The sequence below is a fragment of the Cygnus atratus genome, chromosome 18 (assembly GCF_013377495.2).
Source record: "Cygnus atratus isolate AKBS03 ecotype Queensland, Australia chromosome 18, CAtr_DNAZoo_HiC_assembly, whole genome shotgun sequence".
Classification (NCBI taxonomy): Eukaryota; Metazoa; Chordata; class Aves; order Anseriformes; family Anatidae; genus Cygnus; species Cygnus atratus.
The window spans coordinates 6718648-6733675 of NC_066379.1; the positions used below are offsets into that span (position 1 = coordinate 6718648).

At 46.9% G+C, this 15028-nt stretch overlaps 1 protein-coding gene across 1 annotated transcript; it reads left to right on the top strand.

Moving 5' to 3' along the window:
* Positions 1-1202: 1202 nt before the first annotated feature.
* WFIKKN2 (WAP, follistatin/kazal, immunoglobulin, kunitz and netrin domain containing 2) lies at positions 1203-5084 on the top strand. Its single transcript, XM_035558830.1, has 2 exons — positions 1203-1403; positions 3573-5084. The coding sequence occupies exons 1-2, from the start codon at positions 1203-1205 to the stop codon at positions 5082-5084; spliced, it is 1713 nt and encodes a 570-aa protein (XP_035414723.1).
* Positions 5085-15028: the final 9944 nt, after the last annotated feature.

The following is a 15028-nucleotide window of genomic DNA, read 5'->3' on the forward strand; positions in this document are numbered from 1 at the left end:
TGCTGACCCCTTCCTGGGATGCAAACTCACCTGGTCCTCCCAGGAGGCCCTGGGCACCCAGCAGGATCCGGCCAAGCCAGCCCAGAATTCAGCCTGGAGGCTCTAATCCTGCCAGGTGCTGAGCAGCTCGAGCTTCTGCCATGTGCTTCTACATTTTGGCAAGTGTTCAGCACAAACAGGATCGACCCCTTGCTGTAATAATCAGGGAATGACAAACTCAGCTTGACTGAATTTCCAGCACCCCCCCCCCCCCAATGCAAAAATGCTGTACATTCCTTTATGCAGGTTTCCATAGAGTTGAACTTCTACTATTTTTTTTTTGTTGTCGCCGTTAAAGGGGTCAGCAATGCACTGTATGACGGGATCTCGCTGTCAGGAAACATGGAGGAATTCAGGGACACTTTTAACGTCTTGCTGGTGGGGTTGGAGGGCAACAGTAAAAGCAGCATCCTGGAAATCTCCATACCACAGAGAAAAAAAAGCCCGGAGGAGCCCCGGGGGGGGGGGGTAGTTATGAAGACATTCTGCTTTGCAGATCCTAAGTTTAAATAAGTTATTTCTTCCCTGCTTCCTTTGTTAATATATGATATTCTAGCTTTAATTGCTTCAATCCTATTACTTGTTCCCTTTAGCAAGTGATTGTGTAGCCCCTTGCCGTGGGGAAATCCCCTGATCGTGGGTCCCTGTTATTTAGACAAGTACCCTTTCAGAAGTAAATGCCATTCTTAGCATAGGGAAGTACTTTAGGTCTAAAGGGGTTAAGAAGGCCTCCCTGCATTCAGAAACATGCAGGGGTCCCACCGTGCCAGTTCCAGCCTTTTAAACTCTTTCCAGCTTTTTTTTTTCTTGCAACAAATCTGTCTGACTGCCACCAGGACATAGGAAGCGTGTGCCTGTCAAAGAAATCAAGTTTACTTTTTCTGACTTGTTAACAGAGGCAGGGTATAAATAGAGCTAACTCTGCTCAGACTATTAGCGTTTCTCTTAAAATAAGGGGGTAACTTCCTAGGACCTTTAATCCAATGAGGTCCAGACCAAGCTGCACTATCAGGAGAGGCAGCAAAGGAGCTTGCTGAAGCTTTTACAGAAGTCAGGTGCATTTGGGTTCCTCAAAAATTTAAGGCTCACCAAAACAAGCAACTCCAGGCAAACAAGAACTACCTCCAGCTCGGTCACTGCCACTGCCCTGGAGAAGTTCTGAGATGTTGTTGGCGCTGTTCACTCGGTGGATGTGGATCTTGCTGGGGAAGAGCAGTGTTCTGTTGCTTCTGGAGGTCTCTCTGCAAGGGAGAGCTTTACCTCCCATACGGTATTCACACGCGGGGATATGCCCAAATGACATGAACCCCAACCTGTGGGTAGATGCACAGAGCACTTGCAAGAGGGAATGCGAAGCTGACCTGGTGAGTGATGCACATTTCTATATCTCTGCGTTGCGGGCGGTGGGTTTTGTTGGTGAGCTTGCTTGCTTGCACCACGGTCTCTTTCTATTCCATGTGGCAAGGCACCGGCACCGTGCTGGACTTGATCCAGACAATGCATGCATTTAATTGACCCGTGACCTATATAAAATAGAAAAGGTTTGATGAATTATCAGTTAAGCGGGGAGGTGTGTGGCAGCTGTCACTTACGCTGCTGTGGGTACAGCAGCCACTCTGTTTGATCATTTTCCCTGCTTTCTTGTCAAAGGAAACATCAGAATTTGATACTCCAGAACTCAGCATGCCTTGGGGCCAATCCACAGTATTTTAGCAGTGTCACGATGTTCTTTATTGTTGGTAGCCATCATCAATGCTTTATATTCCCAGGGTGGAATTCTGTATGAAATCATTTGATTTAACATGTAAATCATCAGCCTTTTCTGCACTTTGAAACATAAAGCGTGCTCGGAGTGCAGAACAGCGGCATAGTTAAAATGACCAAGCAGATGTTCTCTGTGATGCTCCCAGCTCAAATTGTGCTTAGCTTACCACCCTAAAAAACATTTTTCAACCTGTCAGCACTGCCAGCTCAAGCTGGCATCTGAAAATACCTGCTCTTCCTGCCTCTTACATCAACAGCAAAGTTCCTGCAGCCCAAAGCAGGCTGACAGCCACACGTACCGTGCAGAAAGAAGTCATTGGGTTCGTGCTCTACAGCCATGTTGTTTCTGCAGTGCTAGAAGTAGTGGAGGAAAAAAAAAAAAAAAGAGGGGAAAAAGGCTCATCTAGTAAATGAAGAGATTTGCTCCAATGCATCCCATGTGTTATGAACGAAGGTGTTGTTTTTACTTTTGTCAGTCCCGATAAAGCCTTCTTTATTTCAGCTACCAGGTGCAGCAATGAATATTAAAAGACTTGTAAAAACCCAGCAGCAGCAGAGAACATTGTTTTAATAATTTACTGGTCAAAACCTGAAAGCCAGAAGCCACTGGATAAAAATACTCACTCTAGCCTTGTCTGAGCAGAGTCCTGGGAACTCACATGCAGGAGTCTGACTTTGCTAAACCACGCTCCTTAACCTCAGCTGAAACCGTTTTGCAACTTTGCTTCTGAAACCTAGTAATGTGCAGCTGGAAATAGGGAAAGAGTTATGTTATTAGGTCATCTTTTTCCCAATAAGGAAAGGATACTGGACTCAGGGGAAACTATTGAGTTTAGTAGCTTAAAAAACATTTTGTTCTCACTTACAGAGAAATCCACTGGATTTCAGGGGGTTGCAGATGTTTAACACATGGTGGAAGTATGCCCTGTCATGTACATGGTAGCAATGTTCATGGTCCCTTAAAGTAATCCCTAATGAAATGGCCACTGTGATTCAGTGGACACATATCAAATACCTTTTCTGTAGAGAAGACAAAAATTCTCCTAAAATTAACCACAATTTTGAGCTGACTGTAGCTAAGATGGGGTGTAATAAATTACTAGAATAGCAATGCTGCATTTGAAAATAGGACTAAAATAGGACAGAGAAGCCATAATGAGCTGTTTTGGGTTTGTTTTTCTAAATACCATAGAAAAATTATTTTTGGAGCAAGAATTTCCTTACTTTTGAGGTATTCTATTATTTCCCCTACAATGTGAACAATTACAAATCCTTGGCAGTTTCACCTCCAAGAGTAGGCTGTTAGTCTCAGGGAATTCAAATAATACTTTACATACTTCTGTGGAAAATAAGAAGGATTACTGCCTACAGCCATATGATAAGTCTTTCCATCCGCTCTTGTTTCTCAGGGCTTGTCCTCAGGCATTTTGGAGTGCTGAAAGGGGGTTGTTAGTTCTGTAGTCAAGCAGTCCATGTGACTCTAGGAAAGACTTATGATGTGGTTAGTGTTTAAGAAATAGCAATACCTTTTCCTTCTCTAGAGGCTTCTCTTGAAGCACTTCAGGACCCCCAACGTGTTTAGCCACCTCCTGGGAGATGCTGGAGGGGTTTATACTTGGTGCCAGTGGGGACACCGAGTTTTGGATCGAGTGAAAGACTTGGGTCCACTGAGCTTGAAACCTTAAAAGTTTCTGGGGTCTCTGCTTACTGGGTCTCTAAAGAGGACTTAACTCTGTCCCCAGTAATTGGGTTGTTTTCTTACCATGCAGGAATGCGAGACCTTTGAGAAGTGCTGTCCCAATGTCTGTGGGACAAAGAGCTGTGTGGCGGCTCGGTACATGGATGTCAAGGGGAAGAAAGGGCCGGTGGGAATGCCCAAAGAGGCAACCTGCGACCGTTTCATGTGCATCCAGCAAGGCTCAGAGTGCGACATCTGGGACGGGCAGCCCGTGTGCAAGTGCAAGGACAGGTGTGAGAAGGAGCCGAGCTTCACCTGTGCCTCCGACGGGCTCACCTACTACAACAAGTGCTACATGGATGCAGAAGCTTGCATCAAGGGCATCACATTGAACGTAGTCACCTGTCGATACCACCTTACCTGGCCGAACACCAGCCCTATCCCCCCAGAAACAACAGCTCGCCCTACTACCGCCTATTCCGAGACAACTATCATCGATATCCTGCCGCCGGCTCTCGTGAACAACCCCGTCCATCAGTCAGTCTATGTGGGAGAGACCGTCAGCTTCCTCTGCGACGTTACAGGGAGGCCCAAGCCAGAAATCACATGGGAGAAGCAGGTCGATGGGAAAGAAAAAGTCATTATGAAGCCAAATCACGTCAGAGGGAATGTTGTGGTCACCAACATTGCCCAGCTGGTCATCTACAACACCCAGCTTCAAGATGCAGGCATCTATACCTGCACGGCCAAAAACAGCGGTGGCCTTCTCAGGGCTGATTTCCCTTTGTCAGTCATCAAAGGAGAACCCACATCCAAAGAAGCTTCTCAGAACAAAACACACTTTCCAACTGATGAGTGCCTGAAGCAACCAGACAGTGAAGACTGTGGAGAAGAGCAGACCAGGTGGTACTATGATGCAAAGAAAAACAACTGCTTTACTTTCATTTACGGGAACTGTAACAGCAACCTCAACCACTTTGAGACCTATGAGAACTGTATGTTAACGTGCATGAACGGCCCAATCAACATTTGCAATCTGCCAGCCCTCCAAGGCCACTGCAAAGCCTATGAGCCCAGGTGGGCCTATAACAGCCTGACAAAGCAGTGCCAGTCTTTCATTTACGGCGGGTGCGGAGGTAACGAGAACAACTTTGAGAGCCGGGAGGCATGTGAAGAGATGTGCCCTTTCCCGAAGAACACGCACTGCAAAGCTTGCAAGCCACGCCAGAAGCTGGTGACCAGCTTCTGCAAAAGCGACTTTGTTATCCTGGGCCGCATAACAGAACTGACCGAAGATCAAGACTCAGGACATGCCCTGGTGACAGTGGAGGAGATTCTCAAAGATGAAAAAATGGGATTAAAATTCCTGGGGAAGGAACCACTAGAAATCACGCTTTTGAACATGGACTGGAGCTGCCCATGTCCCAACATGACCACAGTGGATGGCCAGCTCATCATCATGGGAGATGTCCACAATGGCATGGCTGTCCTACAGCCAGACAGCTTTGTGGGGACCTCCAGCATCCGGCGTGTACGGAAACTCCGCGAAGTCATCCACAAGAAAACCTGTGAGCTTTTGAAAGAGTTCTTAGGATTACATTAACCTCCTGCACACGTGTCAGCCTCCCAGACCTGTGTGTTATGTAGGGCTAACAAGCGCTAGGCTAGTGCACAAACTAAATGAGCTGTTTGAAGATACAGTGTAGGAATTATGCAGAACCCTTATTTTAATCCATTAATGATGCTTAGCAACAATGTAGTATGGTCTTTGGCAAGCACGTAAGACAGCAGCAAAAGGCTATTAATCTTGCATTGAAATCAATTTGTCCATATAGGAATGCCATTTAAGTAGATGACTCACTGCAGTAATTATACAATTTTTATATAGCTTCCATCATAAATGATGGAATTCATAGCATTTGTGTAGCTAATTGGTACACAGCTAAGTAATATATAATGTCAACTTAATCTGTCTCATTTACAGTATGGAAATGTTATGGTAAGTCATTATAAGTAAGTCACACTCTTGTCTCCTCATAGCAGCACTAATATATTTCACGAGAAAAGCCTGTAAATTATTGTCTGTATTTACAATTGCGCACATTTAACCAATCTATGTGTTATGAATTTGCTTATTTTAATTCCTAGCAGTTTCCTTTGGATTGTACCTTGTTTTTTGAATGGCAACTACTACCTGCTGGCAATCCTTACCTGAGAAAACTCCCACTGAAGAACTCCCTTGATCCTAAACCCAGGACAACAGGTCCATGTAAAAGCCCAAGGCACACTCTCACCCCTGAAATTACTTTTCTGTCATAAAAGCAATGTCAGCAAACACCCTTATTCTATTGCACTTTCCTATTTTTGTTTTAATCAATATATTGTCTGTCTATCACACAAAGTGCAAGGCAGGAGGATGGCGGTGTGCTGCCAGATGTTTTGCTTTTGAAAATCCTTTACATCTGAGCACATGCAGTGATTTATTGCTTAATTTCATCAGAAAGCCTGTTTTTATAGGCGAGAAAGTAAAATAAAAGCAGTCAAAATGAAATCCAAAATAGAAAAGTGCAATACACAGTCTGCAGACTTTTCACACGTGCACAGACACAAAGCCAGTGAAGAACAAATGCATGGACACAAACAGACATAGTGGACAGTTTAAAGATATTTATCAATTTGAGCATTTTAGGGCATGCTTTGAAACGATGGAAAACATCTTGTGCTAGGCCACTGTATATATGTGCATGAATAAAAACCCCAAGAAAGATGGTGTGGGCTGTGGGTGTGAACATGCATATACACATTTTAACATTTATGTGTCCAAAAATGTAACATTTGGCTATGTAAAAATCCTTAAATAAAGAAAAGGTTGATCCTGGAAAAATCCTGCCTCTACTGGGGAATGTTCTTGCCCGTCAAAGTGGGACATGAGGGCTACACGGTGAGTTTCATCCAAGGCACCTCTTGGTTGGGGTGGGTCACCTCATCCAAGGCACCTCTTGGTTGGGTCACTGCAGTGCCCACCATGGCACAGAAAGCAACCAAGGGCTGGAGCAGTCCCCAGCCACACCTCGGGGAGCTGAGGGAGGTGCAGTGAGCACTGCTCCATGCTGACATCCAACAGGCAGGCTGGGGGCTGTGCCTGCTCCTGCGCACCTATGTACGATAAGGATTGGCAGAAGAAGATGAAGGAGGTAGATGTTGCACTTCAGCATGGCATGCAAGCCTCTAAATTCCCAAAGCTTGCACACATTGGGTGTTTTGCAACTGTCAGGGTTTGGGGGAAAGAAATTTAACAGTGGGGAAGGTGAATTGAAAAGTTAAAGGTGGAGGCCAGCTTCAGTTTTCATGGTGGGTTTTGTGCTCAGCAGCCGAGCGATGGGCAGGGACCCCAAGGAGGCAGAGAGCTAGGCTCCTCTCCTGGTGGTCTGGGTTTGGGTTGCACCCGAAATGCTCCGGCAACAGGAACTGATCTAAATCTCTGCTTATCTGTATAATTCTGGAAGAAGCTGGGTGGGAGGGAGAGGAGCCTGGATCAGACTGCTGACCAAGAAAATACCTGCTTGCTTTTTTTGTTGTACCTTTCCTGAGTGTATGTGAGAAAAATTCCAATTAAAGGTTCGTAACATTTACCTATGTTCTCATGACAAATCCCTCCTGGGGCCAAGAGGCGCCAGCCCCGCTGCCCTCCCAGACCCCCAGCCCAGGCCATGGCATCTGTCATACAAGCAAGCTGTAGGAAGTGGCATGTTCCTGCCATACTTTCCAACACCAAGGCATTGGAGGATGAAGGTTTAATAAAGACTGGCTTTATATGGTCCTTTCTTCCGAAAGCTAAAGGATTTTGCAAGTGTGGGAGTGTTTGAGTGGCTCTGGAAACGTACCCGGTTGTTCCAGAAGAGCTGGGATGCAAAAGCTGCTGAGAGCAAAAAGCAGCTGATGTATGGCTTTTCCAGCAAGCACATTACTGTGCTCAAGTCTAAAATGCAGTCTGAGAACTGCTGCTCCCTGAGGCAGAAGGAGCCATACCGTGGGCATCCCCTCTCGGGGGGAAATCCATCCCTAGCCATCCCAGCAGCACCTCCCCTGGGCACAGGGCTGCCATGAGCAGAGCCTCTCCACCTTCTGACCTTGAAGAGCTTAGCCCGCCACTCAAAGCTAATATTTTAGTTCAGCCTCTTATTAAACCCTTAAGAAGCCTAAAATTCAAGTCTGACCAGTCAGCCAGCCCGAGGAAAGCACACGCACAGGACCAAGCACTGAAGGATGTAGTTAAAGCCCTTGCAAGGCTAATAGGTACTTGCACAGAGCTCCTGATCAGAAAATCCCTCTCGCATTGTTCACACAGTTTTCTGTCCTGTTCTCTAGGGTGCATATTTCAAGGCAACCTTAAGGTTGTCAGAAAGCTGGATGGAAATGCCAGTTTGTATCAAAAGTATGAGAGAAAGGGAAAAGCCTACTCGATTTCTCTCCTGGCCTGGAAGCAGGCTGGGAAAGAACACAGTGGTGGAGCTGGAGGCAGGCGACCCTCTTCAAAGCACATGGCAAAGGCCAGCAGCCGCTGGGGCAATGCTGAGTCAAACATGTCCAAGCAGGAGAGCAGCAGCATTTCCATGGACACCCACCTGTGTTAGCGGGGCTGGCGCTGAGTTTGGGCAGAGCGGGAGGTCTGAAGGTCCTGGAACCTGTGCCGAGCTTGGCACTGGGTAGAGCCAATGTGTGGGAAGAGAGGGAGCAGGGACAGAGACCTGCAGGGACGGAGACCTGCAGGGACCTCTGCAGGACTCAGGGATGGAGCGGGAGGTGTGCTGGACCCTCGAGCTGCAGGAGTGCACAGAGTGTGTGATCCAGGAGTGCACAGAGCCGCTGGCACCAGCACCACTTGCCCACCTCCCGGTCTGGAGTGACGATGAAAAGTGCAACGCATTGATCTGCAAACCCTGCAGCTACAGCTGAATGGAAACCATCCAGCATATGGATCTGAAAATGAGTCACAGGTTATTGTGCAAACCATCTGCACAGCCGAGCTCTATTAGCAGAGGGACAAAATACCAGCAAAAAAGTGATGGCGAGCAGCCTCTCACAGAGCACACCCCTGTTACAGGACCTGGCAGCTCAGGGCGTGAGGGCCCCGAGGGAGCAAGCATGGAGAGGTGGCTGCGTAATTCTCAGAGGTAGGGGCCTGCATCAGCACAAACCCTGGAGCAGCTAAGGTCAAAGGAAGGAGGAAATTGAGAAAGAGGAAATATTCACGTTGTGGGAGTCAGAGATGAGGTCAGGCAGAAGCTTTGATGGGCAACCAGCTCCAGAAGTAGGAGCAAACAGAGATGATGACACCACTGGAATATGATTCAGATGGCAGAGGTATTTAAGAGCTTAGCTCCTAGTTGTTTCAAAGGGAATTAGGGACCCCTACAAGAATTACTGCCCGCTGTGGGTCTGGGCTCCTGAGGGCGGTGGCTGAAGCAAAGCTCCTGCATGGCTTCCTGCAAAAAGGAGGAATAACGCAGCCAACACCGAACGAGCACTGTGCAACACGAGCCCTGCTTCCTCTGCCTGAAGCACCTCGCGCCTGCTTTGCTGAAATTCGCCCCGTGTGCACATAGCGTGAAATTCTCATATAGCCAATTGCCAGGAAAAGATTATGGGCAGGCTGGATATCTACATCAGGGTTGTGCGGAGCCAGGTTTCCAGAGGCCCCGGGTGCTGGGAGCTGCTGGAGTCGGTGAGAGCCCTTTGCTGCTCCTCAGCTGTGAGCACGTCACCCCGAGCCAGAGCTGCGAGCCTGGAGCCTGTGTTTTTATACCAAATATTTAGTGTTTTCCCCTTCGCAGGCTCTGGTTACTGATTGACTACAAGTGACCTCCAACTGCCTTATTGATTTACAGCGGCTGTCAAAGGACAAAAAATGAGCCCCATGCTCAGGATCTGAGAAATACTGTGAATGGAGGTTGCACAACTGAATAAGTGTTCTGCCAGCCCTTTAAATCTTGAAAAAAATGCCAGCTTGAGCTCCTGATCTACAATGCAAACACCAGTGGGATATGAAGATAACACTGCAGCATTATTGGACGTATCTATTAGCCAAAAAATCAGCACAGCCTGCTTAATTCACAGCTGTTTATGGCTGGGCAAATGATATGACATTCAGGCCCAAGAGTTTAGAAACTCAATGGAAGGTCTTTCAAAGGCTGCTCTGCAGTTCAGATTTCAGCCAGAAAGTTCCGATTTTGGTGTTTTACTCTGTGTCTATCAGTCTCTGCTCAGACAACCCTCAGTGGTGCCACCTCTGTGTGGTGGTTACAGGACACAAAGGGCCATGGGTCTTGTCCCACCTGGCAATTCCTACCCTCTCATTTGTCACAGTGAAATCGAGAAATGCAGGAGGAAAGGAGGAGGCTGGAAAAAGAGAGAATGAGGAAAAGAGGGAGGAGGGAGAGCATTTTTACACCTTAAACTAGCACGATGACATGGTAGTTGGACTGGATTAACTGGCATGAAAAGGAACTACCCCTTAAGGAGTCGGTACCTTCTCTTCCTCCTTTGCTCCACTCCTAGCACGCCCAGATCAAAGTGGGTACTGTAACATGCGTAAAGGACATTACTTCCACTACTGCTTGAAATAAACAAAAAACTAGCAGTAATAAATCTCCAGAATCAGATGGTATTCACCCAAGGGTAAAAGTACTCACATAAGAAATTACTTAACTGTTAACTACAGCGGATAACCTTTGCTTCAGCCTGCTGCAGGACCGGAGGGCTGGAAGGTGGCAAACATGGGGCTACTTTTAGAAAAGGGTTCCCAGGAACTGGACAAGAACTCAGCAAGTCTGGTAGAAAGTGTAAAAGAGAGCAAAACTCACCAGATGAATGAGCGTGGTGTAAAGAGGAAGAGTCTGCAAACTTCATAGGGGTGAAGTGGTGCTCTGTAACTCTTTGAAGCAGTCACGAGGACAGAGATGGTCCAGCTGATAGAGCTGACTTGGATTTCGGTAAGGCTCCAGGGGAAGTTCTCACCCGAGATCTTTAAAGAAACTTAGCTGTCCTGCAGTGAGACATAAAGCAGTCTCTTGAGCCAAGGACTGGTTAAACAAAGGAAAGAAGGGGTGAGAATGAAAGGTCAGCTTTCATAATGAAGGGAAGTCATCGGCAGAGTCCCTCGGGGACACAGGCGATGGCCTGGGCTGCTTAATGGAAATGATCTGGAGAAGGGATTGGAGAGGCAGGTTACCAGCTTCGTTGTCAATACCAAGTCACTTAGGACTGCAGAAAGACAAGCCGACAGAGGAGCTGTAGAAGGACACTAATACCAAGTGACAGGATGACAAAATAGCAGATGAAATACAATATTGATTAATATACATGGGGGGGAAAACAAGCTGTAACTTTGCATTGCAGTGATACCTTCAAACAAGCTATTCTCATTGGAGACCAAGATAATCTGACATCAGATTTGGGACTGAATTCCCCTCAATTTGCTGCTCTCTGAATTCTGGGTCTCTGCCTTGAACCCACCTCGCAGAGCTCAGCTCAGGCCACACAGATGATGGCCAGGCTCAGCTGCAGCTTTCCTCAAGGCTGGAGAGCAGCTCACAGAGGGGGAGCTGCTCTAAAATGCTGTGGTGGTCACCCAGAGCAGGACAGGACCCACGGCCCTGGGGAGCAAGGGGCTGCTCTGAGTCGTTGCAGATGGATTTTCAAAGGTAGTTTGATGCATAAGGATAACAGCTGACAGCAGCATTTAGGAACTTGTAAGCAAATTCATTTCTATTACTTTTCATTCACCTGGGTTTATTTGGAAAAGCCAAGCAAACATCTCTATCACCTGCAGGAATATACATGCTAATTGGCAATATCTAGGAAAATAAATGTAAATGTGGCCCCGTTGCTTCCCAAGTGGCACGGGCAGCAGCTGCGCTGTCCTCCGGTCTGAGTCCCTGTCTCTCTGCTCCCTGCTCATGCCTCCAAAACCCCACAGACAGCACAGAAAACTCAGCAAGAATAACCACAATGGGGATTGACCACAATTCTGTGCTCCAGGGAAGGAAAAGTGGGGGCTGAGCCCCCCCTAGAAACAAAGCCACAAGCCACACACGAGCCTCAGATGCCCCATGCTTGCTCATGTCCTCCATGCCCCAGCCCAGCAAGGACGTCCATGGCTAAAGCAGGGGATGGTCCCAGAGGAGACCTGGGGGAACGTGTGGAGGAGGTTGTTCCTGAAGAGCCTTAAGAGCTCACTCTTCCTCCTCAGTCCCTTCCCCCTTTTCTGCTCACGAGATGGTGGAGCAGGAGGAATGCTATCGAGTGGTGGAGCCAGTGACACCATGACCGCGGTGGGAAGGTGACGCACCCCAGTGAGTGCATCGTGTCCCAAGAAACCTTTGAAGGCTGTGGGGCCAGTGCAGACCAGAACCTCTGCAACCTACGGCCCTCAGCAGAGCTCTCTATGTCCATTTCCCTGTCCAGCGATGTCCAACCATACTAACATGGTCACAGGAGACAAACCCAAGCACCAGCGACTGACCATACGCACACAAAACTGCTGCACCCACCGCGGCCCGAGCATGGAGAACCCCAGGTCCCACACAGCCACAGCTTCCTATTTTTGCAATATTTGGGGTGCAGAGAAAAACAAACAAAACCCCGCTCGTCCCCCAGCACTGAAATGACGTCAGAAGGCTGGAAATTGGGGCAGGAGCATCCAGCTGCTCCCATGGCCTGACACAAGATGGCGTGTGGCATCGCGCTTTAGGGCCTTGCCTCTCGCTGCCTTGCATCCACCGGGTTTCTTCCCTTCCTAAAGTGAAATATTCTCACCTACTGTGGTTAGATTTGCCTTGCCCTCGTTAATTTAACTGTTTCACAGACACTCTGCTGTATAATTTAGATTTTCTAAAGGGAAAGCAACCCCTGCGGAGCTGGATGGCTGGGGTCACGCTTTGCTGCCTTTCATCCTTGCCTGGTAAGCGATACAGCAGGAGAAATTCAATGTTTATTGGAAAAAATAGATATAGTCAGGAGTGTGATAAGGCAGTCAAATCCATTTGCAGAGCTGCAAGAAAAGGACACAATGTATAATTTATTTGACGCTTTTTGTCTCCCTGTATGCAGATTGTCTGGTTTCTAAATATATTGGTCCAGTTATTCAAAATTATTCATGAATCTCTTCTATGAATAATACTTGACCTGCAAATAATCCAAAGAGTGAATATTGCAATCAAATTCTCCATTTCTGCTGTAATTTATTGTAGCTAACAGATGTATACGACTCAGGTAATTAACTCAGGATGAAACTCAAATTGTATATTTGATTATAATATTTGCAATTCACAATTTGCACTGTGATAGCGAGCTCGAAAAGTCATCTAATCAAGAGACGAGCAAAAGTATCTTTTCGCTGGCATAACTAAATTGCTGCTCCTCTCAGTCCGTTTGGCATTTAAGCGAAAGAAGAGCCATTCATGAGTACGTGCAAGCAGAGCTGCAGCACTGCGAGGGCTGTGCACAGACAGGGCAGACCTGCACAGAGTCAACAGTGAACAAACACAGATTAAAAGTGAAATGCTAATAGCTTTCTCAGATCTACAGATTGAACAGGTGTGAAAAGCAGGACTTACATCAAAGGTGTCCTCATCTTTAAGGTCTCTGATAGCTTTTTCCAGGAAAATATCTGAAGCAGGGTCGGGTGGGCATTTTTCTCCTTGACTGTCCAACCTATGTCTGCACTTGTGATTATGTTCACAGGGCCGTGCGCTGTGGAGCAGTGATGGAGAACTGCTCCTTGCCAATGGAGAGCTTGCAGAGGGGACAAGCTTGCAGAGGGGACAGTTTTTACTTGTCTGGGCTTTCAGCTACAGAAGTATCCAAGTGCATGGGCAGTTCAAAGCATTTAGGAGTCGTGAGTCACGACTTGCAATATCATGAACTTGGCTTTAAAATCCTGTTATTTCTTTCCACAGAATCATAGAATCACCTAGGCTGGAAAAGACCTTCAAGGTCACCAAGTTGAACCATCAACCTGACCTACCGAGTCCTGTCAATAAAACCTGTCCTTCAGTGCCACATAGAAATGCCACAGCCATGTCTCTTAAACACCCCCAGGGATGGGGCAGCCTGTTCTAGTGCTTGACCATCCTCCCCATGAAGAAATTCTTCCAAATGTCCAATCTACCCCTCCCCTGGTGCAAACTGAGACCATTTCCTTGCATCCTATGCTTGCCACCTGGCTGGATAAATTCACAGGAGTTTTGGTTGTTCTTTTAATTTGCCATCAGATTGCAGAGCCTTGCAGCAACTAGTTTTCAGCTGTTCTTTGCCCCCACCAGCACTAAACACATACTCCTTTTCTCGTTTTTGTGAGTGGAAGTTTAAGGTCTCGCTTAATCACATAATCTCCAAAGCAGGAGCTTTAGGAGATCTATCAACTACAACAAGGCTCACGACACTATACCAGGGTCAGAAAGAGCAGTGTTGCCATCTAGGGACTTGCTGTGAGCTTTAAAAATTGAGATTTTTTTTTTCCAGATGGGATGCTCAAATGTATTTCGAATTGATAGTGGCCATTTGCTTGCTTGCTGTAGGCAGGCTAAGGATGGAAGCAGGTACTGGGGGTGGCCTTTTAGGCTTGGCTTTTGTTTTCCTGCAAAATGACAAACCCTTTCAGTTCAGCCCCATATGCCAGGCAGAAACTCAGCCCCACAACCAGCAGCAGCTTCGCATTCACTCACAACACCGGGAACGCATCCATCCCAACACACACCTGCACACCTACTACTTTTTCATTCAATTTTTCATGTTTAGTGAAAGAAGTTTTTCAGAGGACAAAGACTGAAGGAGGATTTGCTGCTCCTGCCCTGACAGGAAGATTTACACATGAGCAAATGATTTGTAACAAATACAGAGCAAGATAGATGGAGCTGCTTCTCTTGTTCACAAATTATTTGCAGACTATGGGCTTGAAGAGGAAGAAAATTTTCCCTTGCTTTGTAAAGTACACGCATGCATTTTTTTTATTATTATTATTTATGACTACATTCACTGGGAAAAACACTCCTGAGAGCACCTTTTGCAGAATTATTGCAGCTCACAGGTTGTTACATTTGTAATCTGGAGAGAGGACAGGTTTGTCTTCCACCCTCCTTTCTCCTATTTAGTAATTGCCTTGACCAGCAAGACTTTTGTCATGGGTTTGAGCCTCTGGGCACCGCAAGGTCATAAAACTGAAGTCTGAGGCCTCCACCTTTCCCACCAGTGTATTGCAGAAGCTGCTCCTGGGTTTTGCTGGGAGAGCACAGCTCCTTCCATCAAGCTCCAGGGCAAACACATGCACCACACACACACACCCCAGACCCCTCGAAATTTCTGCATGCATTCCTAAGCATGGTTAAAAAAAAAAAAAAAAAAAAAGCACCATTTCTACAAATATTTCTGGCAGAAGGGAAGCTTCTGGAATATGAGGTGCCACCACAGAAGGAACTGGTGGGAGATGGACATGGAAACGGGGACAGCAGACACCCTGAAGGGCTCCACGCCTGCCAGTTTAGGGAA

Excerpts from the sequence above, each read along its gene's own strand:
- WFIKKN2 (XM_035558830.1), top strand. The coding sequence starts at position 1,203 with ATGTTGTTGGCGCTGTTCACTCGGTGGATGTGGATCTTGCTGGGGAAG. Across the intron at positions 1,404-3,572 it reads GGGAATGCGAAGCTGACCTG|GAATGCGAGACCTTTGAGAA; the intron begins GTGAGTGATGCA and ends CTTACCATGCAG.